Genomic DNA, 21,148 nt, shown 5'->3' on the forward strand with positions numbered 1-21,148 from the left:
AACATTTGCATCAGAGGAGAGGATAGGAGAGGGGAGCATGGGGAGGGGGGTTTAGACTAAAGTGCTGGGTGCTACTTTGACAACCTATATTCCATCCTCTAATGGGAAGGGAGTGCTGAGTGTGAATAGTGAGTATCATCTGTATCTTAACCAGAGTAATCAAAGGGCGCTACGATCTTATGATGCATTTATTTCGGTCCGCAAGCGACCATTACTCTCCTCCAGTCAGAGCACTAGCCACTACCCACCCTCCGCTACGCCACCCTGTCATATAGTACCTGCCCGGGCCTGCCACCCCCCGTTGCCATGGTGGTGGGAGGTGTTCTAAATGTTATTGTTAGTCAGTCAGGGTGTGTTAAATTGAAAATAGATGAAACTATCTGCCTGGGTTGGAAATGGAGGAAGCTGACTCTCCCTCTCCCCTTTCTTTTTTGTCTAACTTGTTAGGGTTTTGAAACAAAATATTCAAATCTATTCTTTTGTCTTTTAGGAGACCAGGGGCTGTGTGTTTCCAGCATATCAGAGTAGGAGTGCTGATTTAGGATCAGTTTAGGATTTTAGATCATAATGAATAGGATAAAATGGACAGGGGAGAACCTAATCCTAGATCAGTACTCCTACTCTGAGACGGTAGGTTACTTACACTACTGTTCAGAAGTTTGGGGTCACTTAGAAATGTCCTCGTTTTGGAAAGAAAAGCAAATTTTTTGTCTATTAAAATAACATCAAATTGATCAGAAATACATTGTAGACATTGTTAATGTTGTAAAAGACTATTGTAGCTGGAAACGGCAGATTTTTAATGGAATATTTACATAGGCATACAGAGACACATTATCAGCAACCATCACTCCTTCCAAATCATGTCCAATCAATTGAATTTACTACAGGTGGACTCCAAGTTGTAGAAATATCGCAAAAGATGATCAATGGAAACAAGATGCACCTAAACACAATTTATTTTGAGTCTAATAGCAAAGGATCAGAATACTTATGTAAGTAAGGTATTTCAGTTTATTTTTTATAAATGAGCAAACGTTTCTACAAACCTGTTTTTTCTTTGTCATTATGGGTTATTGTGTGTAGATTGATGAGGGTTGGGGGAAAATAATTGTATAAATTTTAGAATAAGGCTGTTACATAACAAAATGTGGAAAAAGTCAAGGGGTCTGAATACTTTCCAAATTACCTGTACATAATTATTCAGACCGTTTACTCAATACCTTGTTGAAACACATTTGGCAGCGATTACAGCCCTGAGTCTTCTTAGGTATGACGCTACAAGTTTGGCACACCTGTATTTGGGGAGTTTCTCTCATTCTTCTCTGCAGATCCTCTCAAGCTCTGTCAAGTTGAATGGGGAGTGTTGCTGCACAGCTATTTTCAGGTTTTTCCAGAGATGTTTGATCGGGTTCAAGTCTGGGCTCTGGCTGGGCCACTCAAGGAAATTCAGAGACTTGTCCCGAAGCCACTCCTGTGTGTGTCTTGGCTGTGTGATGTCCTGTTGGAAGGTGAACCTTCGACCCAGTCGGTGGTCCTGAGCGCTCTGGAGCAGGTTTTCATCAACGATCTCTCTGTACTGGTTGAGAGAAGGAGTGTGCAAAGCTGTCATCAAAGTAAAGGGTGGCTACTTTGAAGAATCTCAAATATAAAATACATTTGTTTAACACTTTTTTTGGTTACTACATGATTCCATGTATTATTTCATAGTTTTGATGTCTTCACTATTATTCTACAATGTAGAAAATAGTAAAAATAAAGAAAAACCCTTGAATGAGTAGGTGTGTCCAAACGTTTGACTGGTACTGTATGTAAATAAGGTATTTACGTTGTATGTATTTTGTTTTGCAAAAACAAATTAAAACCTGTTTTCGCTTTGTCATTATGGGGTAATGTTTGTAGAGTGTTGAGGAAAATATTGTGAATATTCTATCCATTTTAGAATAAGGCTGTAACCTAACAAAATGTGGAAGAAGTCAAGGGGTCTGAATACTTTCTGAATGCACTGTATGTGCTGCCAACAATTTAAAGGGTAAACCAACATTAACACACGGTGCCTTCTTCAGGGTTGAAGTAGTAGTATTTTAGAACCATCTGAAGAGAGCTACTTCAACACTGTTCCTCAACACCATCAGCGAGGTAGACGCTTTAAATATTAGCAAAGTTACTACCAACTACACTCAAGTCTTTGAAAATGGCCCCCGATTTACACCTGCAACATGAGGGAATCTTACCTTGAGCCCCCTCTGAAGAGGAGAAAGGGGGAGGATGGAGAGGTAGAGGAAGGGATAGAGGGATGGAGGTTGGAGGGAAAGTTGGAAAAATGGAGGTATAGATGCACAGAGCGACAGAGACAGAGGGAGAGGCACGAGGGACAGGGACAAAGAGGTAGAGGCACAAAGGGACAGAGACAAAGAGGTAGAGGCACAAAGGGACAGAGACAAAGATGGAGAGGCACAAAGGGACAGAGACAAAGATGGAGAGGCTCGAAGGGACAGAGACAAAGAGGGAGAGGCACGGAGGGACAGAGACAAAGAGGGAGAGGCACGGAGGGACAGAGACAAAGAGGGAGAGGCACAGAGACAAAGAGGGAGAGGCACGAAGGGACAGAGACAAAGAGGGAGAGGCACGAAGGGACAGAGACAAAGAGGGAGAGGCACGAAGGGACAGAGACAAAGAGGGAGAGGCACGGAGGGACAGAGACAAAGAGGGAGAGGCACGGAGGGACAGAGACAAAGAGGGAGAGGCACGGAGGGACAGAGACAAAGAGGGAGAGGCACAAAGGGACAGAGACAAAGAGGGAGAGGCACAAAGGGACAGAGACAAAGAGGGAGAGGCACAAAGGGACAGAGACAAAGAGGGAGAGGCACAAAGGGACAGAGACAAAGAGGGAGAGGCACGAAGGGACAGAGACAAAGAGGGAGAGGCACGAAGGGACAGAGACAAAGAGGGAGAGGCACGAAGGGACAGAGACAAAGAGGGAGAGGCACGAAGGGACAGAGACAAAGAGGGAGAGGCACGGAGGGACAGAGGCAAAGAGGGAGAGGCACGGAGGGACAGAGACAAAGAGGGAGAGGCACAGAGACAAAGAGGGAGAGGCACAAAGGGACAGAGACAAAGAGGGAGAGGCACGAAGGGACAGAGACAAAGAGGGAGAGGCACGGAGGGACAGAGACAAAGAGGGAGAGGCACGGAGGGACAGAGACAAAGAGGGAGAGGCACGGAGGTACAGAGACAAAGAGGGAGAGGCACGGAGGGACAGAGACAAAGAGGGAGAGGCACGGAGGGACAGAGACAAAGAGGGAGAGGCACGGAGGGACAGAGACAAAGAGGGAGAGGCACGGAGGGACAGAGACAAAGAGGGAGAGGCACGGAAGGACAGAGACAAAGAGGGAGAGGCACGAAGGTACAGAGACAAAGAGGGAGAGGCACGGAGGGACAGAGACAAAGAGGGAGAGGCACGGAGGGACAGAGACAAAGAGGGAGAGGCACAAAGGGACAGAGACAAAGAGGTAGAGGCACAAAGGGACAGAGACAAAGAGGGAGAGGCACGAAGGGACAGAGACAAAGAGGGAGAGGCACGGAGGGACAGAGACAACAAGGGAGAGGCACGGAGGGACAGAGACAAAGAGGGAGAGGCACGGAGGGACAGAGACAAAGAGGGAGAGGCACAAAGGGACAGAGACAAAGAGGGAGAGGCACAAAGGGACAGAGACAACAAGGGAGAGGCACGGAGGGACGGAGACAAAGAGGGAGAGGCACGGAGGGACAGAGACAAAGAGGGAGAGGCACAAAGGGACAGAGACAAAGAGGTAGAGGCACAAAGGGACAGAGACAAAGAGGGAGAGGCACGAAGGGACAGAGACAAAGAGGGAGAGGCACGGAGGGACAGAGACAAAGAGGGAGAGGCACAAAGGGACAGAGACAACAAGGGAGAGGCACGGAGGGACAGAGACAAAGAGGGAGAGGCACGGAGGGACAGAGACAAAGAGGGAGAGGCACGGAGGGACAGAGACAACAAGGGAGAGGCACGGAGGGACAGAGACAAAGAGGGAGAGGCACGGAGGGACAGAGACAAAGAGGGAGAGGCACAAAGGGACAGAGACAAAGAGGGAGAGGCACAAAGGGACAGAGACAACAAGGGAGAGGCACGGAGGGACGGAGACAAAGAGGGAGAGGCACGGAGGGACAGAGACAAAGAGGGAGAGGCACAAAGGGACAGAGACAAAGAGGGAGAGGCACAAAGGGACAGAGACAAAGAGGGAGAGGCACAAAGGGACAGAGACAACAAGGGAGAGGCACGGAGGGACAGAGAAAGAGGGAGAGGCACAAAGGGACAGAGACAAAGAGGGAGAGGCACAAAGGGACAGAGACAAAGAGGGAGAGGCAAAAAGGGACAGAGACAAAGAGGGAGAGGCACAAAGGGACAGAGACAACAAGGGAGAGGCACAGAGGGACAGAGACAAAGAGGGAGAGGCACGGAGGGACAGAGACAAAGAGGGAGAGGCACGGAGGGACAGATCAGACAACAGTATCCTATGGTCGGTAAAATAGTTACTTGTCCTGGATTCATATCTAATGAGTAAAAAAAGAAAAATGCTTACTTTTGCCAGTTACGTAAGTGGGATCCTGTTGAATATTTAATATGATCTGGTGTTGTTCTAAACTCAGCACTGGCGCTGACAGTAGTATTACACAAAGTAGTATTTTCTGCATATGAGCTCATTCCACACATTCTCCCAATGATGACATTATCACCCATTTGCCCTCTAGTCTCCTGTAAGATGTAGATTTTACAAAGGCGTCAAGAGACTGGTTGGGTTTTAGATTGTCATCAATAAATGTATTCTAAATGAGCTTCTCAGCCATGGAACTGATTCGCACGATTGTATCATTATTGTAATTTCAAGACAATGAGTCCTCAATCTACCTACATAGTACCTCTCGAAACATACACAGATCTGTACAGCAATAACTTAAAGATGATCCTCACTACCATCAAAATTAGAGCTAGTACAACCCAAGTGTGCTGGGTCGTGAAATGGCAGCAAGAGAAATAAAGAACTTAACCAGTGAGCAGGACAGTAGGCTTTTTTAGACTTAAATTTATCTAGACATTAAAATCATGTCATGTCGGCCGGTAATAACCTTCATCAGAATCAATAGAACTACCGCAGTTTTACCAGATGAAATGTAACTATTTTACACAGTACCGGCCCTCATTGCTAGAATTAAGAACAGAGAATACAGAACACAGCTGGTCTTTGACATTCCAGGAGAGGCTTGAGGTAAGGCCTTACAGGAGTGTGCAGGGAAATCTCTCTCTCCATAGTCATCTGAATACTAAAAAAACAGTCTCTATTATGTGTAATTGCACTTTATCCAGCTAAACAAGGGACTTGATCAAACCCCAGCAATGTTTTGTTATGCAAATTGCAAAATTCGCAAAAAAATAAATAACTCCCCTTGAAACTTTAAAAAGGGAAATGGCTGAACGCATCGTCTCCCTTTTCTCTGCACAAAGTATAGCTAATTAGAATGGAACGTAAACACAAAGACTGTCATTTGAAAAGACAAGTAGTTTAAGTGTTCAAGTCAAGCATGCTAAAGAACATGGTAGTTAGGTATGATGATTCAGAGGTAATTACAGTAACATGTGAACAAAGAGTGTGGGCATCCCAAACGGCACCCCATTCTCTAAATAGTGCACTACTTTATGGTCAAAAGTAGTGCACTATATAGGGAACATGGTGCCATTTGGGATGAAGCCAGATTAGCGAATTCGAGGGATGTTGTATATGGATCTGGATGGGCTGAGTTCAGCTCAGTAGCAGAAAGGATACACATGGAACAGGCAGCTGTGGTCTATTACAAAGGTTCACCCATTCGCCCTCTAGTCTCCTGTAAGATGTAGATTTTACAAAGGCGTCAAGAGACTGGTTGGGTTTTAGACTGTCATAAATAAATGTAGCCTCAATGAGCTTCCCACCATGGTTCTGATTCCCATAATCGTAGCTTGGGAGAAAAAAAAGACCCAGCAACTTCCCAATTGCACCCTATTCCTTATGCAGTGCACTACTTTCGACCAGGGCCAATAGGACCCATATACTTAAGACAAACAGGAATGTATTCAGATGAATTGAATTCCAACACATACAGATGTTCTTATCATACATGTACACTATGGTTTATGTTAGATCTTAGCTCAGTGTTATTATTTGCAGAGCTTAGGGTCAGTGTGTGTGTGTGTTATTAACGATGGCAGGAAACGTAAGTTTGAGCTCAATATAACCTGTCAAACAGCAGGTGGCTGTGCTGTTACAGCAGAGACAGGCATATGGCAAACCTCCCTTTGCGTAGGTAAATGTGATGGAAAGTCTAACCCTATGGCAGCTGGGGAAACGTCTACATTCCAAATGGCACCCTATTCCCTTTATAGTGCACTACTTAACCATAGGGCCCTGGTCAAAAATAGTGCACTATATAGGGAATAGAGTGCCATTCGGAACACAGTATAAGCGTGCAATCATCATTGCTGGGGTAAAAGCATCAAAGCTCATGGCTAGCGTCTGAAGTCAGTGTGACTAGCGTCTGTCAGCAAAAGAGGTATTTACTGAGAGCATAACAAGACTCACACAGGGACTGACAACAAAAGCCACATGGAACACTACAGGCAATGTAATCTTCATGCTGTTGTATTAAATTGTCATTAAGGCCTGAGTGTGTGTGACTAACCTGCTATTGAAGAGGTCAGAGGTTGTTCTCCACTGTATCTAGTCATTTGTACCCTCACACAAATAGCTTACATGTATCTAATTTCCTCTTAATATGTTTTAATTCATAATGAGTATAGCATGCAATAGATCTGCAAAAAGCAGAGACCATCTCTGTGGCTGGCCCCGGCAAGGCTCCATGTACAGTACGTTCCCCTCCCCCCTCCACCCCTGTCCTACTCTCCTGTGATTGGTCAAAAGACTTGGGCTGCCTGTCTAAAAGCAGCTAAAGTGATACAGTGATCTCCTCCAAGCCCCAGGCAAAGCCCGAGGCAAAGCCCCAGGCAAAGTACAGTCATTTACATGTGGTAAACAAAAGTGTTTGAAAGACACTTTGTGTTTGAAAAACATCTGAAAGACAAACAAATCAATAAATATTGGTGTGGGATGGATAAGGTGTCTCCCACTTAGCATTTTGTGCAACTGAAAAGTGCTATTTAAACCCAATCAATCCATCAAACATGTACTCACCCGATTAGTAGTGTTAATTCCAGGTCAGGGGAGGGAGACTAAAACAGCCCTCTATGGTCCTGCAAAACCTGATTCCCTAGGGCACTAAAACTGTCTAACTTCTATACAGCAGGGTAAACCCAGGGACACAGTCAAATAAACATAGACTGCAGCTAAAACATGGTGAATACTGCTTTTATTAGATTTGTATGTAGGCAGAATGCAGATGTTTAGAAAAGGGTGAGTACTTTGAAATGTAAGCTCATGTTATTTATAAACATGGACACACAAATACATGTAAAATACAACTAATCAGCTGTTAGGATCGTTAACTAAAATTGTCCCCAAAATAACTCAAAACTTTCAGATAGTTTTTTTTAAAAGACAGAAGCACTTTGGATACATTCATAACTTGATATCGGCCTCAAAATATCAAGAATGTAGAAGCTATCTCGAAGGGTGCCTAGTAAAACACACTCAACACACACACACTCAACCAGTGGTGTAAAGTATTTCAGTAAAAATACTTTAAAGTACTACTTAAGAAGTTTTTGTTGGGGGTATCTGTACTTTACTTTGCTATTTATATTTTCGACAAATTTTACTACATTTTACTACATTCCTAAAGAAAATAATGTACATTTTACCTGACACCCAAAAGTACTCGTTACATTTTGAATGCTTAGTAGGACAGGAAAATTGTCCCATTCACGGACTTATCAAGAGAACACGTGGTCATCCCTGCTGCCTCTGATCTGGTGGAATCACTAAACAAAATGCATATTTTCAAAATGATGTCTGAGTGTTGGAGTGTGCCCCTGGTTATCTGTACATTTTTAATACAAGACAATGATGCCGTCCGCTTTGCTTAATATAAGGAATTTGAAATGATTTCTACCTTAACTTTAGACACTTAAGAACCAAATACTTTTAGACTTTTACTTAAGGGGGGTGACTCACTTGTACTTGAGTAACTTTCTAAGTATCTATAGTTTTACTCAAGTATGACAATTGGGTACTTTTCCCAACACTGCACTCAACACACACATACAATCCTAGTTGGGTCCATAGCACCATCTTTAGTCCATAACCAAAATGCATGAATGCATGAAGCAGTAGTGTGGGTCACTGGCCAAACTGAGTCCTTTAATGTAGCAGGCATTACTACGTACAAATCACACCGTGCCGACCAACGGCTGAAAGCAGCGGCTGGCCGCGGTGGGATAGTTAAAGACGATCCGTGGTGAGTCAACATGTAGAGTCACTGGAACAGAAAATGATGCCCGGTGTTCTGGTCAGAGATAATAGGATGGCCACCCGCTGCTTTTAAAAGTTTGTCAGCAAGGTCTGTTTTAGACTTTAAAATGTTGAAGGCTTCTGAACTGGCGAACAACATATCAAAGGCGTTTTATGTGTTTTCAGTATGAGGAAAATACAGCCATACTAAGATAAAGAAAATGTGTTTGTGGAGTGTAAACAGGAAAGATACTGCTCTTGGATGTGGTTAAATGAGATCACAAACAAACATACTATGTCCTCTATCCCTAGATGTGAAATGTCTTTAAAACACATGTATAAAGATTTGGCATATAATTATGGGCTACATTTACAGGTGTCAATAACAATGGTTTACCCCCTTTAACTTCTGGGAGAGAGGGAGGGTCAGATATAGGGGGGGGGGGGTACAGCTCTAGCTCGGCAGTCTGGTGGCAGTGTCCCTAAGGCGGTCAGCTTCCTTTTCGAGGTCAGCGTCCCGTTGGCGGTCAGCGTCCCGTTGGCGGTAGTGGAACAGGCTGGTGGTGTCCAACTCGCTGGCATACTTTATGGCCTCAGCAAACAGCTTGACCACCTGACGTGACCACAGGGAAAGGTTCAGTGATGGGGTCAATTCAATTTGGGAAGTACTCCAATTCCAAATAATGCTTTTCTATGAGTAAAAGTTGGAATTGCAGTTAACTTCCTGAATTGAAATTAAACTGACCCTGGAAAGGTGTCTCAATCTGTTTAAGACATGATTGTCAGTTCAATTCTTGTAAGTACTGTAAGTTGCTTTGGATGTGTGCGTGTGTGTGTGTGCGTGTGTGTGTGTGTGAGAGCTTGCATGTGTCTCTGTGTGTGTGTCCCTGCGTGTGTGTGTCTGTATGGCGTGGAGTATGCATGTTTGTGTACCTGCATTTGTCCCTCTGAGTGTGTGTGTGTGTGTGTGTGTGTGTGTGTGTCTTGTCACTGTGTCTGTGTACCTGGTGGTTGGTGATGAGAGGCACCCCGTGGTCCACAGCCATCCTGCGGATCAGGAAATTGTCCCTGAGGAACTTGCTGTTGTTGTTAGGAAGGTTTATCACCAGGTCAATGTGGCCCTCATTGATCAGCCTACACACATACACAGAGAAAGGTTACAGTGAACCGAGGAGAAGAGAGAAAGGGAGAGGAGAAGAGAGGAGAGGAGGAAGTATGAGGAGAAGAGGAAAACAGGGCTGTGGATAAACAGACGAGGTAAAGCATCTAAAGATACATTTATATCTGAAGCCTTTCAGATGACAACCACATTAAAACAAAGGTGACATCAAATCCTCTGTCCACAATCACACACACATCACGTGCCTCTCCTGAGGCTAACAGCAGCACTGTGTAAGGAGGAGTAGTGTGTGCACTCCTTGTTGTTATATTTCATAATTCCTTATAATGCTGTGTAATTGGACTGTGTGTTTTGAGACATTATTCAGAGTTTAATCACACGCCAAATATATTATAGTGATGAAGCAGTAAGAGCTGTAAGGAGTGAGATGTTATCAAAATACTAGGGATGTGCATCTTTCCCTTTCAAGACAATTCCATACGCATCTAGATACTGTATATGGGCTCCGACACGATACAGGATTGATACGTTTTTAGCTTGAAACGATTTGTGGGATTCGGTTTGATTAGAGAACAAATCGTTGCGATTCAGTTTGATGCACTAACATTCGTTGCATAAACACATTCAATTTCCAAATCCTCTGCTGATTAGCTCATGAGTTGGGCCTCTCTGATGCGGATATGTCTGAACTGACTTCTGCGTGTGTGTGTGTGTGTAAATGATGCATGTCTAGGGTGTATCTACTATTTTGGCACCTGAGCTGAGCCATAAGGGAAACTAGGCACCACCTCACTACCAATATGAGATTAGTGGGGGACAACATGTTTTTAGTCCCCCCACTTCGGTTCTGAAATCACCATCACCCACTAAATTAACTTGTCATTTTTGCAGATTAAGTGTTTGAGCTAGTATTGTATCAATACTTACCGTTTACAAATGAGCTATGACATAGCCAATTAATATATAGCCAACTTTGGATTTAACCACCCCACCCACCTCAAAATCAAATGGTTATGACCATTGACGTTTTTACGGAGTAACCTTATTTTTCCTCCTGCATCGGCCATGCAGCGTGCCTCACAAAACTTGATTGTTGTTCTTGTTATGAAAATATGAACTTTACCCTGTATATCTACAAATGACCATATACACTGATTGTTTAAAACCAAACTACCTAAAGAACTATTGCTGTTGGTGAACCTGAACAAGCTAAGTAAAATCTATACTAAGCCTGTTCATCAGGTATAGCCAAATGTCTCCAATAGTTTACATTTATTCCGGTAACATACAATACATACAACTGCACATAGATAACAATAACAACCTAGCAGATTTTCTAGGTTGTCACTAAACTAATAAAGCCGAATATCGCGCAAGCCAATTTAGCATTTGAATGCTGAAGGTGCCGTGCAGATGTTCAAGATCAGGCCGCCTACCTCGCGTTGGTCAGTGTGTGAAGCTGGGCACAGTGCACAGTTTTACTACAGTAGGCTACTGATATTCATTGACTACAGCTCAGCATTCAACACCATAGTACCCTCCAAGCTCGAGGCCCTGGGTCTGAACCCCACCCTGTACAACTGGGTCCTGGACTTCGTGACGGGATGCCCCCAGGTGGTGAAGGTTGGAAACAACACCTCCACTTCGTTGATCTTCACAACTGGGGCACCACAAGGGTGCGTGCTCAGCCCTCTCCTGTACTCCCTGTTCACCCATGACTGCGTGGCCACGCACGCCTAAAACTCAATCATCAAGTTTGCAAACACAGTAGTAGGCCTGATTACAAACAATGACGAGACAGCCTACAGGGCGGAGGTGTGGGTCCTGGGAGTGTGGTGCCAGGAAAATAACTCACCCGACGTCAACAAAACAAAGCTGATCGTGGACTTCAGGAAACAGCAGAGGAAGTACCCCCCTATCCACATCAACGGGACCGCAGTGGAGAAGGTGGAAAGCTTCAAGTTCCTCTGCTTACACATCACTGACAAACTGAAATGGTCCACCCACACAGACAGTGTGGTGAAGAAGGCGCAACAGCGAAATTTGTCTTGGCACCTAAAACCCTCATAAACTTTTACAGATGCACAATTGAGAGCATCCTGTCAGGCTGTATCACCGCCTGGTACGGCAACTGCACTGCCCACAACTGCAGGGCTCTCCAGAGGGTGGTGAGGTCTGCCCATCGAATCACAGGGGGCAAACTACCTGCCCTCCAGAACACCTACAGCCCCCGATGTCAAAGGAAGGCCATAAAGATTATCAGGGACAACAACCACCTGAGTCCCTGCCTGTTTACCCCGCTTTCATCCAGAAGGCGAGGTCAGTACAGGTGCATCAAAGCCGGGACCGAGAGACTTAAAAACAGCTTCTATCTCAAGGCCATCAGACTGTTAAATAGCCATCACTAGCACATCAGAGGCTGCTGCCCCATATACATAGACTTGACATCATTGGCCACTTTAATAATGGAACACTAGTCAATTTAATAATGTTTACATATTTTGTATTACTCATCTCATATGTATATTAGTGGGGCGGCAGGTAGCCTAGAGTTGGTTACAGCGTTGGACTAGTAACCGGAAGGTTGTAAGATCGAATCCCCCGAGCTGACAAGGTAAAAATCTGTCGTTCTGGCCCTGAACAAGGCAGTTAACCCACTGTTCCTAGGCCATCATTGGAAATAAGAATTTGTTCTTAACTGACTTGCCTAGTTAAATAAAGATAAAAAAATAAAATAATAATGCACTGTATCTACTGTATCTTAGTCTATGCCGCTCTTGTCACGAATCCCGCCGAAGTCTGCTCCTCTCCTTGTTCGGGCGGCGCTCGACGGTCGACGTCACCGGTCTTCTAGCCATCGCCGCTCCACCTTTCATTTTCCATTTGTTTTGTCTTGTTCATCCGCACACCTGTTTTACATCCCCTCATTACTCTATGTGTATATTATCCTCTGTTCCCCCCCATGTGTGTGTGTGTAATTGTTCGTTACGTGTCATGTCTGACGCTTCATGCTGGATTTTCGCCGGGTCTTGTTTGGAACCCGTGGAATTATATGCTGTACATTATTTGTGTGACGACTGTGCTATTCGCCTTTTGCGGGAGTGTCGTTACGCAGTTGTGTCCGACTGTTTTCCTTCTGCCAAATAAAGTGTGCCTGTTCACTCATCTCTGCTCTCCTGCACCTGACTTCAGTTAACCAGTTGCGCACACTTTTGACAGCCCTGACATGGCTCGTCCAAATATTTATATATTCTTAATTCTATTCCTTTACTTTAGATTTGTGCGTATTGTGTGTATTGTTGTGAAGTTGTTAGATATTACTTGTTAGATATTACTGCATTGTAGGAGCAAGAAACAAGCATTTCGCTACACCCACAATAACATCTGCTAAACACAAATAACATTTGATTTAATTGCCTGGGGTTGTGCGGGATGCAAAATGACTTGTTGATCAATGACTGTCAACACAGTTACATGCTTAATTCCACACTGAAGGAGAGGACGCATCAGTTGTCACAAAAGATGAGAGATATTTTCGGAAGGTAGATTAATAACGTTTGAAAGGAGGGTGCTCCAATCCACATCAAACTAGACTGCAGTAGAGAGAGTCACGAGTTTTAAGTTCTTCAGTGTCCACATCACAGAGAACTTGTCATGGACCAACAATACCACCACTCTTGACAAGATGGTGCACCAGTGTCTCTACTTCCTAAGACGGATAAGGAAATTTGGCATGCTGCCCCGGGTGTTCTCCAAATACTCCCGCTTCATCATCGAGAGCGTCCTGACCGGTTTCATCATGGCCTGGTACGGGAATTGCTCCGTTCACGACCGCAAGGCCCTCCAGTGGGTGGTGAAGACGGCCCAGTCCATCACTGAGACCGTGCTCCCACCCATCCAGGACATCTACTCAAAACAGTGCCTGAGGAAGGCACGCAGCATCATCAAGGACCCCACACACCCCAGAAACAAGCTGTTCTCCATAATGATGACGGTATTGGAGAATGAGGTCTGATACCAACAGGCTCAGAGACAGTTTCTATCTACAAGTCATCAGACTACTTGAATTGGACTGACCACCTGCTCTGTTACTACACACCTTAGCACACATGCACTCATTCATGCACACACCCACACAGACATACACATATACATTCATACTACACACCCACATAGACATACAAACACACATATACATTCATACTACACACACACACAGACATACATACACACACACATACACATGCATACTACACACCCACACAGACATACATTCATACTACACACCCACACACAGACATACACACACACATATACATTTATACTACACACACACAGACATACACACACACACACACACACACACATATACATTCATACTACACACACACACACACACATACACATGCATACTACACACACAGACATACATACACACACACATACACATGCATACTACACACCCACACAGACATACATTCATACTACACACCCACACACAGACATACACACACACATATACATTTATACTACACACACACAGACATACACATTCATACTACACACCCACCCACACAGACATACACACACATATTCATTCATACTACACACCCACACAGACATACACGCACACATATGCATTCATACTACACACACACACACACACACACATTCATACTACACGCACACACAGCCATACACACACACATATTCATTCATACTACACACCCACACATCACAACTGCTGCTACCAGACTCAGTTTATACACTGGCCCCCTATCCCCCTCTTCCCCAATACACATGTTAATATTGGACTAGAAATTGTACCATCCTGTATTATAATTATGCAAAATGTTTATTCTATTGAAACATTTACTTTATGTTCGTATTTTTATCTTTTATTATTTCTTATTGCTGTTGCTTTGTTGAGAACTTGCAAGAAAGCATTTCATTGGACGATGTATACCATGCGTATCCTGTACATACGACTAATACAACTTACTCTTTATCCCTCCCTCTCTTCATCCCTCTATTCCAGACAGTCGCCCCCTTGCCCTTATCCCCTCACCTGATAATACTGGGCAAGCTGGCGTCTCCTCCCTCCTGGCTGGGCCATGCCACAGGGGTGGCGGGCACGTCATTGGCAGAGAGCCAGGCCGAGGTGGCCTCTGTAGCAAAGAGCTGGAGGAGAGACCACACACACACACACACACACACACACACACACACAGAGGGGGAGAGAAGCAAATGTCAGTTTGTTCTCTTTCTCTTCAATTCCTCTGTGTTTTGGTATGTTGTTTTGGGTTGTGCATAGACTATCAGGTCGACTAGCAGTCTAACTCATGACTGAACTTCCAATAGGAGAGAAGAATTTTGCTAGACCCGCAATAACATCTGCTAAACACGTGTATGTGACCAATATAATTTCATTTGAAGAGTAGTAATTGAGAACGAACAGTAGTACTCACCTTAAAGCCTTCTTCATTCAGCTGGTGTGCTGTGGCTAAGAAGTTGGGCCGGAACGAATGCTGAGGGAGGTAAAAATCGAATCAGAATCACAAACTAAGCCCTGGTCAAAAAGTAGTGCACTACATAGGGAATAGGGTGCCATTTGGGACGCACATGGGTCTCTGTCCCTTGGTAGCGTTTGCTTTTGAACATCAATAGAGGAGAAACAACTCTCTAAGATTAAATCTGTACATTCTTTCCTCCTCTTCTCCTCTGTGAGCCAGATCAACAACCTAGTTGTGTCATCACACTGTGTTAAACAGGACCAAGTAATCAGGTTTGTAAAGGCGTGTCAGATTCACAGCCATGTAGGCTGGTCATTAGGAGGGAAAGGTAGAAGAGAAACACAGCCTCGGTCACTAATTCTGATTTCACACCACCCTCCGCTCTGTCCCTAGTACCTGCAGACACACACACACACAGATATTCTGATTTCACACCACCCTCCGCTCTGTCCCTAGTACCTGCAGACACACACACACACACAGATATTCCGATTTCACACTAGTGTCCACCCTTTGTTGAAGTCTTATTAGAAACGGACATGGACAATGACCCTATAACAACCTCTCTCTCCCTTCATTCTTCCATCTCTCGCCCTCTCTTGCAGGGTTTCCGTAACCCGGTAATTGACGGCTTTTGGCCGATAAAATAAATGAAAAGTCGATAAATAAAATTGTAGCTGGCCAAATTGTCCATAGCAGCATATCATACATCCCGATTTCGTGCTTCAGCACCATTTTCTCACTGTCTTCTGCGCTGCCTTATGCGCCTGCTGCTGATGATGGAGCGAGAGAGCAAGAGAGGAGCCTCGGGCTACTGTTTCTTGTGAAGATGGATGCCTTTTTCATTGAAGTAAAACAAAAATGGTTTAAACCAGTTTGCAAGTGTTTTGTTTCATTTTGTTCTCTTGGAAAATGTTTTCCAAATGTAATGTTGTGTTTGTTGCAATATAATATCCTGCAGCCGTTTTATAGGCGCAAGACACTAATCTGGACGCTTATAACGCCCTCTGAGGAACCATCAAACCGTCTATTCAGGACCAAGATCGACACTTAATACACTTAATACACCGGCTCTGAAGCTCGTCAAATGTGTCAGGGTTTGCAAACTATCACGGATTACATAGTGAAATCCAGTCGCGAGCTGCCCAGTGACACGAGCCTACCAGACGAGCTAAATGCCTTCGATGCTCGCTTTGAGGCAAGCAACACTGAACCAACCATGCATGAGAGCACCAGCTGTTCCGGATGACTGTGTGATCACACTCTCCGTTGCCAATGTGAGTAAGACTTTTAAACAGGTTCACCAGCTGGCAAGTGTCTTCACTGATATTTTCAACCTTTCTCTGACAGAGTCTGCAATACCTACATGTTTCAAGAAGACCACCATAGTCCCTGTGCCCAAGAATGCTAAGATAACCTGTCTAAATGACTATTGCCCCGTAGCACTCACATCTGTAGCCATGCAAGGCTTTGAAAGGCTGGTCATTGCTCACATCAACACCATCATCCCAGACACCCTGGGCCCACTCCAATTCAGATATCGCCGCAACAGACCCACTGATGACGCAATCTCTATTGCACTCCACAGTGACCTTTCCCACCTGGACAAAAGGAACACCTACAGCTTCTACCCCCAAGCCTTAAGACCGCTGAACAGATAATCAAATGGCTACTCTGACTATTTGCATTGACCCCCCCCATACATTGTTCTGCACTGGTTCTACGTATACTCACTGGACTAACCACACACTGACACTCCAACACACACACAGTCTACTGTCCCCTGGGCGCCAAAGACGTGGATATCAATTAAGGCAGCCCCCCGCACCTCTCTGATTCAGAGGGGTTGGGTTAAATGCGGAGGAAACATTTCAGTTGAATACATTGTTGGACAAATGACTAGGTATCCCCCTTTCCTTCACATGGCTGCTACTCTGTTTATTATCGATCCTGATTGCCTAGTCAGTTTTACTCCAGCCTATCATACAGTGGAGTAGCGTGGCACGGTATACTGAAACTTCGGTACTTCTTCGATACTAGAAAGGTTGTTACTTTCGGTAATTCTGAATGTGTCTGACGGATCATGCCGGTCAATCAGCACAGTGGACCCCTTATTATAGCGTGCGCTGTGCCTGCTCCACTTACTCACTGCTAGTCTGCACTGGGAGGCTGCATCATGTTAGGTCCACTTACTCACTGCTAGCCTGCACTGGGAGGCTGCATCATGTTAGGTCCACTTACTCACTGCTAGCCTGCACTGGGAGGCTGCATCATGTTAGGTCCACTTATTCACTGCTAGCCTGCACTGGGAGGCTGCATCATGTTAGGTCCACTTACTCATTGCTAGCCTGCACTGGGAGGCTGGTAGGTCACCGGTAATGCTGCACAGAAGTTAACGCAGTCTGGAATAATGCGACATGCCATGTAGAAATGTTGAAACTGTTCATTAAAAAGTTCGGAAAACTATGTTCATTCAGGCTTTACAACGGAAGATGATACCGGTGACTTCCAGCTTGTAGACTAACTTTCCTTGCTAGCTGACAGCTAAAGCTAACATCAATTCACTACCCTAGTACTTTGTTTGTGATAATATACAAACAATAACGCAAAACATGTTGATTTCTATTCATTCCCTTATTTGGTCACTCTCTCACGTTTCTCCCAAAGATGATCCTATTATCATTATTTTGATTGAACCTTTATTTAACAAGGCAATTGTGCGCCGCCCTGTGGGACTCCCAACCACGGCCGGTTGTGATACAGCCTAGAATCGAACTAGGGTCTGTAGTGACGCCTCTAGCACTGAGATTGAGTGCCTTAGAACGCTGCGCCCCTCGGGAGCCCTAATTATTAGCCTCAGCGAATAGACTGCCTTGTGAATGACGTCATTACTGGTTTTATCTGAAAACAATCTCAGACTGCGATGTCTTCCTAGCAGAAGACGGTTGCAGCAAACTCAAACTAACATTGAAAAACAATGTAGAGTGTGAAGTAAATGATATACAGTGCCCTCCGTAATTATTGGGACGGTAAAGCATTTTTTCTACTTTTTGTTCTAAGTTACAGATGCACAAATATCATAACCTCAAGACATGCTAACCTCTCACCTTTACAATAACAGGGGAGGATAGCATGTTTTTGGGGGGTATGATACACTACATGACCAAAAGTATGTAGACACCTGCTTGTCAAACATCACATTCCAAAATCAGGGGCATTATATGGAGTTGGTCCCCCCTTTGCTCCACTCTTCTGGGAAGGTTTTCCACTAGATGTTGGCACTTTGCTGCGGGGACTTGCCTCAATTCATCCACAAGAGCATTAGTGAGTTCGGGCACTGATGTTGGGCGATTAGGCCTGGCTCACTGTCGGAGTTCCAATTCATCCCAAAGGTGTTCAATGGGGTTGAGGTCAGGGCTCAGTACAGGCCAGTCAAGTTCTTCCACACCAATCTCGACAAACCATTTATGTATGGACCTCACTTTGTGCACGGGGGCATTGTCATGCTGAAACAGGAAAGGGCCTTCCCTAAACTGTTGCCACAAAGTTGGAAGCACCGAACTGTCTAGAATGTCATTGTATACCGTAGCGTTAAAATTTCCCTTCAATGGAACTAAGGGACCTAGACAGAACAATGAGAAACAGCCCCAGACCATTATTCCTCCTCCACCAAATTTTACAGTTTGCACTATGCATTGGGGCAGGTAGCGTTCTACTGGCATCTGCCAAACCCAGATTAGTCTGTCGGACTGCCAGATGGTGAAGAGTGATTCATCACTCCAGAGATCACATTTCCACTGCTCCAGAGTCCAATGGCGGTGAGCTTTACACCACTCCAGCTGACTCTTGACATTGCGCATTGTATTCTTAGGCTTGTGTGCGGCTGCTCGGTCATGGAAACCCATTTCACCAATCTCCCAACGGCCAGTTATTGTGTGGACGTTGCTTCCAGACGCAGTTTGGAACTCGGTAGTGAGTGTTGCAACCAAGGACAGATTATTTTTAGGCTCTACGCACTTCAGCGGTCAGGTTCTGTGAGCTTGTGTGGCCTACCACTTCGCGGCTGAGCCGTTGTTGCTCCTAGACGTTTCTACTTCACAATAACAGCAATTACAGGTGACCGGGGCAGCTCTAGCAGGGCAGAAATGTAACTAACTGACTTTTTGAAAAGGTGGCATCCTATGACGGTGCCACGTTGAAAGTCACTGAGCTTTTCAGTAAGGCCCTTCCACTGCCAATGTTTGTTTATGGAGATTGCATGGCTGTGTGCTCAATTCTATACACCTGTCAGCAATGGGTGTTGTTGAAATAGCCAAATCCACAAATTTGAAAGAGTGTCCACATACTTTTGTATATATAATGTATTTGTGCATCTAACTTTCTCAGTAATCCTTATTCACGATTCATTCAGAATTATCCGTAATCATAGTAGCATCCACATTCATGTAGAAGTATTTAGAAACATATTACATGCCTATTTACAATAAAAGTGACTCCAAAATGACATGAATTTCTACTGAGAACAAAATAATCTGAAACACAACCAAAACAAACAGCAAATACATCCAACAAGTTTGTACAGTCACAAGCTTAATGTGGTCATTGCGTGCTAGGAATATGGGACCAAATAGCTAACTTTTTACTACTTTAATACACATCAGCACATTTTTCCCAATACTTTTGCTCCTCTAAAATGGTTCACCTGATATGAATGAAAATTCTAATTAAAGCTGACAGTCTGCACTTTAACCTCATAGTTATTCTTTGAATTCAAATCAAAACTTTTGAAGTATAGTGTAAAAATAAGAAAAAATGCTTTACTGTCCCAATAACTACGGAGGGCACTGTATCTGGCCAAGAAACACGAGGACAAAGCCACACTTTAGTAGCCTTTCTAGTCAATTTGACCAAACCTCTACATGTGGCCTTGCTCTGTGTGACCACCCAACTGGTGGCTGGTGAAATAGACATTCTTACCCGCCAATGTAAAAATATACCCAATTTGGCGAGTGTTAATTTCTAACCCTGACTATAGTGGATCACTAAGCCTATAGGCCTATGCATGCAATGTGCTGATGCATTTAGTGCTCACATCTCCGACAGCTGAACTGTGAGGTGGACAATTATTGTTTTAGGAAAGTAATATCCCTGGTTTATTGATGCTGTTGGCTGCATGGATGGACACCCTAATGGGTTACAAACCCAACACATATGGATGACCGGTCCATTTCTCAACTGTCCAGCCCCAAATTCTCCTAATGGAAACCCTGCTCTCCGGGTGGGTGAAGAGAATCCAGTGGTCATTTGGACATCAGTAAGTTCCATAGTGGCGAGGCGGAGGAGAGGAGGATAAAAGGATGGGACATGACATTGGTACTGTCAGATCTTTAAGCAGTAACAAGGCAATTCTATATTGTGATTGAATACTGTGATTTTAGTGCAATTCGCTGTTCAAAACATAGTGCTCACCATTTCTGCTGCAGAGGGACAAGACAGAGACATGAGACAAATGTTGATCAGTAATGGAAATAAAAGTACTGAAAAGTGTCTAAGTGTGCGTTCTCTAATTCTCTCCTTCTCTCTTTCTTTCTCTCTCTCGGAGGACCTGAGCCCTAGGACCATGCCCCAGGACTACCTGACATGATGACTCCTTGCTGTCCCCAGTCCACCTGGCCGTGCTGCTGCTCCAGTTTCAACTGACCTGAGCCCTAGGACCATGCCCCAGGACTACCTGACATGATGACTCCTTACTGTCCCCAGTCCACCTGACCGTGCTGCTGCTCCAGTTTCAACTGTTCTGCCTTATTATTATTCGACCATGCTGGTCATTTATGAACATTTGAACATCTTGGCCATGTTCTGTTATAATCTCAACCCGGCACAGCCAGAAGAGGACTGGCCACCCCACATAGCCTGGTTCCTCTCTAGGTTTCTTCCTAGGTTTTGGCCTTTCTAGGGAGTTTTTCCTAGCCACCGTGCTTCTACACCTGCATTGCTTGCTGTTTGGGGTTTTAGGCTGGGTTTCTGTACAGCACTTTGAGATATCAGCTGATGTA

The 21,148-nt window shown here is 44.6% G+C and overlaps 1 protein-coding gene across 1 annotated transcript in view; it reads right to left on the reverse strand.

Moving 5' to 3' along the window:
- Window positions 1–8,904: 8,904 nt before the first annotated feature.
- Window positions 8,905–21,148, reverse strand: part of cps1 (carbamoyl-phosphate synthase 1, mitochondrial) — an 85,158-nt gene continuing 72,914 nt past the window's right edge. The window contains 4 exon segments of the mRNA NM_001124709.1: window positions 8,905–9,072; window positions 9,464–9,593; window positions 14,648–14,760; window positions 15,048–15,107. Of these exon segments, the coding sequence (NP_001118181.1) occupies window positions 8,914–9,072; window positions 9,464–9,593; window positions 14,648–14,760; window positions 15,048–15,107 (462 nt within the window). The 3' untranslated portion in view covers window positions 8,905–8,913.

The sequence above is a fragment of the Oncorhynchus mykiss genome, chromosome 3 (assembly GCF_057628025.1).
Source record: "Oncorhynchus mykiss isolate SJ-2025 chromosome 3, ASM5762802v1, whole genome shotgun sequence".
In the NCBI taxonomy this organism is placed as follows: Eukaryota; Metazoa; Chordata; class Actinopteri; order Salmoniformes; family Salmonidae; genus Oncorhynchus; species Oncorhynchus mykiss.